The 10,367-nt window shown below is 38.5% G+C and overlaps 1 protein-coding gene across 3 annotated transcripts; it reads right to left on the reverse strand.

Moving 5' to 3' along the window:
* Positions 1 to 1,641: 1,641 nt before the first annotated feature.
* Positions 1,642 to 8,231, reverse strand: LOC122084290 (eukaryotic initiation factor 4A-15). 3 transcript variants are annotated; one of them, XM_042652414.1, is made up of 7 exons: positions 7,881 to 8,231; positions 7,704 to 7,783; positions 7,526 to 7,587; positions 5,515 to 5,584; positions 5,234 to 5,340; positions 4,251 to 4,681; positions 1,642 to 2,523 (listed from the first exon to the last, which is right to left on the reverse strand). In XM_042652414.1, exons 4-7 carry the CDS (start codon positions 5,580 to 5,582, stop codon positions 1,888 to 1,890), a joined length of 1,242 nt encoding a protein of 413 aa, XP_042508348.1. In that variant the 5' UTR covers positions 5,583 to 5,584; positions 7,526 to 7,587; positions 7,704 to 7,783; positions 7,881 to 8,231; the 3' UTR covers positions 1,642 to 1,887. The 3 variants fall into 3 exon arrangements, with proteins under 3 accessions (XP_042508348.1, XP_042508346.1, XP_042508347.1); XM_042652412.1 differs by lacking the exon at positions 7,526 to 7,587 and having other exon boundaries at positions 7,881 to 8,230; XM_042652413.1 differs by lacking the exons at positions 7,526 to 7,587; positions 7,704 to 7,783 and having other exon boundaries at positions 7,881 to 8,230.
* Between the last annotated feature and the right edge of the window lie 2,136 nt (positions 8,232 to 10,367).

Raw genomic sequence — 10,367 nt, forward strand, 5'->3', positions numbered from 1 at the left:
TCCTCTCTAATGCCCCAACTCAGCCAACGAGCATCAGACGATTGGGTGGACCTGGGGTGCGTGCCCTGGTCCTCTAAGGTGAATGATGCGTATTGGGGCGTAATGCATATTAGAGAAGATCTGGATTTTTTTTTAATATATTTCACAAGTGGGTGTACTAGGCGTGCAATACTACTTAACACCTTCTTTTACAGGGTTTCAAAAATTGATGAATAATATCAGGAATTAGCTGATTTGTCTTAGAATCATCAAACCAATCTTAATTTTCACCACTTTGAATTGTGATATTCCCTTAGATATCTTCATGATATGAGGGTTATTTCGACAATACATGAGGCCATTGTCATGACTGTGACTGCATCCTCTATATTTCTATGTAGAAATTTTCTGATTTTTATGGTTGGGAGACAACTGATACTACTTGTTGACTCTAATACCACTTGTTGGTTTTTCCAACGGCACATGGAGCCATTGTTATAACCACGACTGTTAAAAAATTTATGATTCTTATGGTTGGAAGACAATGGATTTTCTAACGAAAACCCCTCCTAAAACCCTTTTTCACCCAAAAATTTTTGATTAATAGGGTTTTACTTGTTGGTTTTTTCGATGTCATATAGGGCTATTGTCACAGCCATGACTACATCCTCTACATTTTTTTCGACGGCATATGGGGCCATAACGAGAAGTGTTGCTCTGATATCACTTGTTGATTTTTTCAACAGCACATGAAACCACCGCAAAACAACAGATTTTCGTTAGAAAATCTCTTCCAAAGAAAATTTGGTAAAACTTCAAGGTATAGGGTTTTCTTTCTAGGGTTTATGCTGATTACGGACAATTCTTATCAATTCCGATATTCACTATTTTTTAGAAAAACACAGTATAAAAAAAAAAAAGAAAACCCGGGTTCTCAATCTTAATTTTTTTTTTTTTTTTTTTTTGTATTTTTACGGTATTTTATTTTAAAAGCTTATTGCACTTAATATACCGAATAAATGTCTATTATAAAATTTATTTTATAAATATTTATTTTTTATATAAAAATAAAACTCATCTGCAAAATACTACTACCATAATAATGGTTGACTGTTGAGAAAAAGTCTAAAAAATAATGTCACTCCACCATACTACTATATCCACTAGTATTATTATACTTTTTATATATATTTATTTATTTATTTGGTAAGGAGAGTATTATTATACCATTACTACTAAAAATAAGTGTCCTTAACTAGGTTTGTCTGGGTCCCACAATCTCCTTGTCGGCCAATTAAAAATTCCCGGACGGCCTTGATTTAATGGTTATGTGAAACTGACAGTTTAAGACCAAAAGACCAAACTAGTGTAAAAGACTCGTTTTTGTCACCGTTTCTACACTAAAGAAAATGATCTCAAACATTCAAGGCCACTGACACACATCCCAAATAACTATATAACAATAGAGAAATTCCATGATTCCATGAGTATTAAGCGAAATTCATCATCATCCAAAATTAAAGAATGGTAAGATGTCAAAAAGAATGAGCAAAGATCCATTCGAATCCAGTTTCCTACATAAATGAAAACCACTTGATTCTACTTGGTATCCCCTCTGACCATAATACATAATGTAAAAAATAAAGCCAAACAAAAGAAAAGTGAACCAATCCAAGCTATATCTCGGTTAGGTGACTCATAAGATGCAGATTACAAATACCACCCACACACCCAAGAAAGGGAAATGATGGATTCCACCATTGCAAATATGAAGGATCTATATCACTCGGTCAGATGAGGTTCAATGACACTAAAATAAGGTATTAGACCCACTAAAAACATATTAAATAGTTTTCATTAAATGCAAGGCAGCATATCATGCAAAAAACAAAGAAAGAAAAAGTAAATTCAGAGGAGGTCTGCAACATTTGAAGGCAGTTCCTCAATAACCACATTGTAGAACCTCTGGATGTCAAAGAGCATCCTCTCATCATCCCGCGTCACAAAGTTAATAGCAACACCTTTCCTACCAAACCGTCCACTACGACCAATACGGTGGAGGTAGTTCTCAGGCTGTGTGGGAAGGTCATAGTTTATGACAAGAGAGACCTGCTGGACATCGATACCACGGGCCAGGAGATCTGTGGTAATGAGCACCCGGGAGGAACCAGATCGGAATTCACGCATGATAATATCTCTGGTGTTCTGATCCATATCTCCATGAGTGGCAGATACTGTGTGGTCGCGACTCCGCATCTTGTCTGTCAACCAGTCAACCTTACGTCGAGTGTTGACAAAGATGACACTCTGCGTGATAGCCAGTGTTTCATAAAGATCACACAGAGTCTCAAGCTTCCAGTCCTCCTTTTCTACATTCACATGGAACTGCTTGATACCCTCAAGGGTAAGCTCATCACGCTTAACCAAGATCCTCACAGGCTTGTTCATGAACTTCCTCGTGATCTCAAGGGCTTCAGGAGGCATTGTGGCTGAAAATACTCCTACCTGAACTTTTGATGGCAATAGCTGGAAAATATCATATATCTGACAACGTGAAAAATGACAATTAGAAAAAACATCTGTGGCCCAGAAAGTACCAGTATAAAGTTGACATATATGAATACATTAAACATATGCATGCAATTAAAAATGTAGAACATTAATAACAGATCATCATCAACAAAATAATACTGATAGCAGACTTAGCAGTAAAACAAATATTTCACTAATGCTGATTGTGTAGGGAGGGGGGAGGGAGATAAAAGGGGACAATGAAAACAAAACAGAGAAAACCAATAACAACCACAATTCCACCAATAGTACAAGAATAATACAAAATACTAGAGCTTGAATATCACAATCATTCCATAATCCATGTCATAATTACTCAGAAAGAGTTCATACTTCCTCAACAAACCTTACAGATCATACTGAGGAATTAATCAGTGCGGGCCAGATTATCTCATTGATAAAAAATAAGATTCTCTCTTAAACACCACTCCCTAACCGGGGAACCATCCATCAAATTATATTGATCGACTTTTAGATGAAGTGCAAAGCAAGAAATAAAAATCAGTAGAAACCATACAAAAGAAGCAGTTCCATCCCCGTCTACAAAATCCTGAGGCATCAAACTATTTGGGGGTTGGGGGTGAAGCTGCGATTAAGGTCGCAGGAAGCAACAAAGAGGGGAGAGAATAATCCAAAATTTCTAAAAGAAATGCTTTTTCACATCAAACATGAAACTACAAAAAACAGAAAGATAAAGGCATGTGGTGTGCTATTACAGGAGGGAAGGTCGAGAAAGAAGGAAGCATCGGAACAGGGGAAAATGCCATACTTCCGTTGTCAGTTACACTACAAACACCTTTCCAGTTGATGATCAAATAGTTCCAACTACCGCCACAACTGCAATTCACTATTTCCAACTCAAAAACAGAATTCAGTCATTACATCAAACTCAACTCCAACAATAGATTTATTCAATTATTAATTTATCTTACCCAAGCCTCACCTACTGCTTCACCAAGTTTGGCCATAGTCAGAAGACTAGTGATAACCAAACTTTCTCAAATGGGAACATGTCCAACAACAATTCTAACCAGGCGATGCTGCACCTGATCCTAAGTTGCTATCTCTCCAGTGCCTTATTATCATTAGAATATCCTAATTCAAGTCCTATCTCTCAAAACAATCTGAAATGTTAAGTCGCAAGTTATTGAAAAGTTGACAAACTAATCCAAAGCTCGACTGGACTACTGTTCTTCCATTTGTCCCAATTACATCAGTTTCCCTTTCTCCTAAATATCATTGCAAGTTATTTCAACCCTTCAGCATAATTAAACTTCTCCATCTACCGTGATTACCCTCACTTCATTATATTGATCTTTGTCAGCAACCAACCCCAGATTAACATTGGGTGCAAAGAGAAGAGCTAATCCAAGCAGATAAAACTAAGCATAGTGTAAAATCAGGGGAGCATACCAACGTTGATGCTGTCAAGGAAGACAAATTTAATAAGGAATGGGACTTTAGCACTTGGAATTTTATTAAAACGTTGTAATGATGAAACCAACTTCATGTGACAACTATGTATATTACACATGTAAGCCATAACAACAGAAGTGCTAACAGCAGATGAAACAAATTGGTGACCATAGGAAAATAAAACAAGCACAACAAACTATCATGTCAGCTGGGATAAGGCTGAGTTTGTTGTCTGTTGTTTTAGAACAAACTATCAAATCAAGATCATAGATAAAAGAACTAACCTGATCCTTGAAACCTCTTGAAAGCATTTCATCAGCCTCATCCAGAACAAACATCTTAATATAATCAGGACGCAGAGACTGCCTCCTCAACATGTCAAAGACCCGACCTGGAGTGCCAACCACAACATGCACTCCACTCGATAGAATGCGCTGATCCTCACGGACACTGGTTCCACCCACACAAGCATGAACCTTCACACCAAGATAGTCCCCAAGTGCACGCATGACCTTCTCAATTTGTTGGGCAAGTTCCCTGGTGGGTGCAAGGACCAAAGCCTGGCACTCCACCAAACCATAATCAAGCTGCTGCAGAATTCCAGAGCAGAAAGTTGCTGTTTTTCCTGTTCCGGATTGTGCTTGCTGAATAACATCAAGACCTTTGCAGAATGGCACAATCCCCCTTTGCTGAATGGCAGATGGCTTTTCAAACCCTAGGAAAATAATCAAGAAGCAAATCAAAATTTTGTCTCACCACTACAATTGGGGTTCATGGGAGTCCATGAAATAAAGTAATAGCAAGCCAAGTTAGAACATTTACCAGCACCAAAAATAGGGGGTAAAAGGAGGGGAAAAAGCCAACTCAAATAGGTACACTAAACCCCCAGAAAACCATATAAATAAATAAGAGCCTGATCAGGCAGGCGCAAGAGAGAGTCCAACAATGGGATGGACTCGATCTAGTACAAATGGACAATAGTATGCATCAGCATCTTATATGGGCACATGCTCTGTAAAATATGGATGCTAATGGAATTGTTGCAGTGTCTCAAATAGTGAACCCCCACCCCTCCAAAAAAAAAAATAGTGAGAAGTCCAATAGTACCCAGAATAGTACATAACAAAATGGTTGCATTGACTTGAAGGAATAACAAGGTTACATGTAATGTACAATTAATACTATATGAACTGAAGCATAAAAACCAAAATCTATAAATAAATAAATAAATTGAGCATAAAAATAATGGAATCATATTTCGATCTACCGTATGCATAGATGCCCCTCAGAAGATTCTCTTGCAAGCCCATAGCATCAAAAGTATCATATACCTCATCATATGAAGTAAAGAAATCCTGCCCATCAGATTCAAGCCTGGCCCCACATTAACAAACCAAACATCAATAAGAAACTCGTCCATACAAAGTCAGCAGATGGTACAAAATATAAACAATATCACACTTCAATAAGCACAGAGAACAACATACATGACAATCAGTACAAACTGAAAACAAGCTTGACAACATGAACAAAAATGGTGGAACTTACAATTCATTCATTTTGGTATCATATTGACGAGTATCAAATTGTGATCCTTCTGGTGCCACTCCTGCCATGACTGTAAAATAAGATAAAACAATTTAGTCTATAGACAAACATATTTGATAGGGATGTCCGGATTAAAATTTATTGACAATACCTCCAGAGTTTTTAAATAAGAAGGATCTAACCTCCATATTAAAGAGGGGGATGTACCAAGTGCACAAGGCTCCCGCCATTGCGGGGTCTGGGGAAGGTCATAATGTACGCAACCTTACCCCTGTTTCGTGGAGAGGTTGTTTCCTGACTCTTACCCATGACCAACTTGTTCACAATGAAGCAACCTTACCGTTGCGCCAAGGTCCGCCCTCATCTAAACTCCATATTAAAATGAACAAAAAAAAGAAAACACTAAAATATAGTATTAGAACACTAGGGACAAAGAATGGAAATTTAGATAAAAACTCCCTCCATATCTTTAATACAAATAATACAAAATTTTGATGACATGGATAGCACAATGAGAAGTTTCCAATGGTAAACAAAGAAGATTGATTAGCATGAACCAATATACAAACAAACGTCCTTCGTTTAATTCACAAATCTTTTCTATGAGTCTCTAGATCCTAACTGATAATGCCACCCATCAGAAGGGAGGATGACTTGATAAGCATGCTTTCTGCTGGTTAAGGAATCGCCTGTGAGTGGATCCTACTACATGAAACATCTTTATGCGAAGCTTCCACTAGCATTATCTAACCTTGTGTTAATCTTCCACTACTACTAAGAATATATCAATAATACACATGGATACTTCAAAGAAAAGAGCAACCCAAAGATGCATGTGTGCATAAGCTACAGCGATGTTATACTGGCAATTGGAAAACATTATTCTATTTGTTTCTTCAATCTTCCAAATAAAGAAGAATAGATGACACATGAAAAATGAGATAGTGGACCTGAGCATACGATCCTCACAAACCAAGTAAAAAATGCAAGAAAAACAACTAAAAGTTCCAACTATGCTCTACAGTTATGTCAAAGGATTAACTGAAAGTAACCGGAGCAAATATGTTCCATTCTAAGAATTTCATCTTTTGATACTGTTACATCAAAAGCATGAACTGAAAATCCCAAGGAAAAACCTGCAGCAGTCATGGCAAACACCATGTCTAGGAGGTTCACGCAACTAAAAAAGTGATATGCTTAACATAACAGACAAGGCGCATGGACAACCTAATCAATTGAAAACTACGAAACAGGTACATGGACCAAAACAAATTTGAAGCTTTCTCCATCTATGCCAGGAAATTGGGTAGCCCCTTCACCTAGAACGGATCCAAATGCATATAGCTAAATGGTGCCCAAATATCAAGTCAAGTCGAACAGTAAACTGGCAAAGAGGTTGAGAAAGGATAAAAGAAGGGACAAAAACTTAAGTCCAAGCATTCATAAAATCCTATAGGCATAGTCAATAAATTTTTCTTATCTACGTAATATTATTTGCAACACTATCCTCCCAAAGTAAAATATAAAAAGAGAAAATAATGTGGAATCTTACGAATATCAAACTGTTCATTTTTTTTTTTTTTTAATGTCAAATTACACGTTTGAGGCCATCACCTGTGCAATCACAGGCCCATCTCTCTCTAGTGGTTAAATGTTTGCAATGTTGCTCATAAGCCTAGTAAAGCCAAAGTATTATTTAAAAATATAGATAATTTATCATGATAAGTGTTACACCTACCGAGGTGACAGCAATTTGAGTTTCTTATTGTTGCTTTAGTTTCGTTCCAGCTATACTTTATCTGTTACTAACCCAAGCAATTAGATTAACTCTTGGTTTGTTAAATCATGGTGTTCAGTTCAGCTTGATAACATGTAAAATCATTATATAGAGACACAGCCATCTACAACATCTTAAATACATAAACAATTAAACCCCAACCAGCATAGAATTTCCCAAGGAGGAAAACAAAATAAAATACAAATTTTCCTCTTTGTAACTCTGTGTTGCTAACTTGCTACCATTGGCATCATCTCCAAAACCTAGATATCATCTAAGTGTCAAGACTAAAAATCCTAAAACAAAACGAAGAAAATTCTAAATATCAGTAAATTAAGCATCAGCCACGCAAAGGGGAAATCTAAAACCAGTGTCAGAAACTAGAAGAAATAAAGAAGCAAGCAAATGAAACCTGGAAATATTGTTCGTGATTAGCAAGTCGGGAATATCTGATCTAATAGTTCGAATCAGAGAAGCAGAAGCAAACCTTCACTGTTAGGAAATTAAGCATCAGTCACGCACGGTTGAAATCTAAATCTAAAACAAGGGTAGCAAACTACGAATAAATAAAGAAGCAAGCAGATGAAACCTTGAAAGATGCGCTTCCAGATTAGCAAAGTCGGCAATATCTGATCTAAGAGTTCGAATCAGAGAAGTAGAAGCGACCAGGTAGCGCTCTTTTCCCCAATTTATATATTGAGAGAGAGAGAGAGAGAGAGAGAGAGAGAGGGACGTGGACAACGTGTGAGTTTGTTTCGGATTAGTAACTTGTGCTGCCAGAAGCGAACTCCTCCTAGGCTAGAACTAGAAGGCTAGAATTGATAGAGAGGGTATTTGTGATGAAGTGACAAAGATCTGTTGATGGCTTGATGCAGGTTTTGCCGTTCCTCTTCCTTCCCAAATAGGATTCTGAAATTCGAGATTCCTTTTCCTTAGCGACTTACAACTGAATCGCAAAAGCCAAAAGGTCGATGAGACCAAAATACCCTTCTTTGCTTACACTGCGCCTAGGGTAGGGGAGCAACCGGGAACTCCGGCCCAACCCTAGGTTCTTTTGCTCCACCTAGGCTCAGTCTAGCCTGGCCCTGATTTCCCCTGTTGGGCCGGGTTGGCATGAATTCCTCAAGTAGTCTTTATTATTGTCTTTTTTTTTTTTTTTTCTTTTTGGATAGAAATTTATAATTGTCATCTTTTTTTTTTTTGGTAAAGCTTATAATTGTCATCTCACAGCTGGCGAAGGATGGATTACGCTTGTTTCTATTACTGCATGTATTATGTTATTATGTATAAAGTTGTATATTATATTTGGGAGAAATAATGTTGTCTACTCACTCTCTAGGATCGAGATCCTGGATGTGGCGGAGGTTGGCTGAGGTGGCTTTGGATGTCGAAACGTGTCCTATGACACGTGTATGGTCAAATCTGGAGCCCCTCTTCTTCTTCTTCTCCTTGCTTCCTCTCTCAACACTAAACAATATCTCTCTCTCCCTACTAGCGCCAAGGCTCACTGCAATCGGCGTCTCTAATACAAAACAACCACGGCGGATCCATCAACGACCTCACATTCGTCAAATTTCGAACACATGCCGACACCCACGGCAACCTCGTTAGCAGCTAGACATCAATCGACGCCTTTCCTTATGGCTCGAAGGCCGCTGTAACAGCGGTAGTTTCATCTCCTCTCCTTCCCATCCTTGGACCGGTAAGTCGCCATCGACTCTCTCTCTTCTTTGTACTAGTTCTTCCTCCTCTGCTTCCACAGCAACTGCCTCAATGACTTCATCCTCCCCATCACCAACTCCTGCAAACTCAAGCTCCTCTACCTCTCCAATAATGACTTTTCCGGCGAAATCTCTACCCACATTGGCTCCTTCAAGCGTCTCCTCAAAGTCTAAAGTACACAACAAACACGATATTAGGAGATGTGAGATAATATGATTTTATGAAACCAAATTCTTCAATGTTCAATCCCCATTATCCATAATACGAAGCCGATACTTAATCCACCACCGGAAGAATCAATTTGGTGACGACAACCTACCCTTCATCCACCGTGATTTCTCCTCCGGGCAACCTCTGCACAAAGAGCTCAACACATCAAACAACGAGACTGTATGCAGGAGAGGAAGGAGGGGCTTCATATATGATCATCCATGTGTCATAAGACACGTGCCGGTATCTGAGGCCACCTTCACCAACCTCCGTCACATTCACTGGTTGCAGAGGATCTCGATCCCACTCTCTATGCCTAAACATAGCTGGGCGTGAAATTTCCTAGCATGGGTATGAGGAGAGGGGGCAATTGGGTCTTTTAATGCCCAACTATGTCTGGGCTTAAAGAGTGGAACAATTTTCTCTTACCCTAAATATTTTTAGGGATAAAGAATGTTATCTTATTAGTGTAGGAAACGCCTAGAACACTAGGACATAAAAAGACTATGCTGCCTAACCCATCATGCACTAAAGATGCTCCTCCATGTCCTCCCATTTGCTCGCACATTAATGTGCGTTTGTACTAGCAATGTATTGTTCTTTCTCCCATATTCATACATCAAAGGGCCATGCTAGCTTTTAAAAAACACTCTCCAGTATAACAATTGGGAAAAATAACCCTACTCGGTCATATTCCCCATACACCCTTTTTCGCAGGGCTTGTGAAATGACACTCTTGCCCCCTGGGTGGATATCTGTGGATACTCCCCCATTGACCCAGGCGCTATGCATGGAAACCATGGGACCATGTTCTTCATCCCTAATATATTATGTATATAAATACGAGAAAAATAATGTTACTTAGATGTGTGGTCTCTGTCCCAGACACAAATTGGGTGCAATGATAATTCCACCCTTATTGTAAATGATAAGTACAAAAATCCATCAATATTGATACTAACGTGTATTCACTAAATGAACCCCATGCTGGTGGTGGAGGGGCGATGCGAGCAGTTAGCATTCTTCGTTATGATATCGAGAAAAGTTTTGCATGAGCGTCGTATCACTCACTGGCATGTGGCTGAGACTTCAGACCACGAAAATAGAATAATACTCTTTCCAATTACATGCAATGTCCGAACTA

The sequence above is a fragment of the Macadamia integrifolia genome, chromosome 7 (assembly GCF_013358625.1).
Source record: "Macadamia integrifolia cultivar HAES 741 chromosome 7, SCU_Mint_v3, whole genome shotgun sequence".
Lineage (NCBI taxonomy): Eukaryota > Viridiplantae > Streptophyta > Magnoliopsida > Proteales > Proteaceae > Macadamia > Macadamia integrifolia.

What these genes read in the sequence shown, in the direction of transcription:
- LOC122084290 (XM_042652414.1), bottom strand. Translation starts at nt 5,582, where the DNA reads ATGGCAGGAGTGGCACCAGAAGGATCACAATTTGATACTCGTCAATAT. An exon ending in GATACCAAAATGAATGAATT is followed by an intron (nt 5,341 to 5,514) that starts GTAAGTTCCACC and finishes ATGTGGGGCCAG; the next exon opens with GCTTGAATCTGATGGGCAGG. An exon ending in CAAGAGGTTTCAAGGATCAG is followed by an intron (nt 2,524 to 4,250) that starts GTTAGTTCTTTT and finishes TCACGTTGTCAG; the next exon opens with ATATATGATATTTTCCAGCT.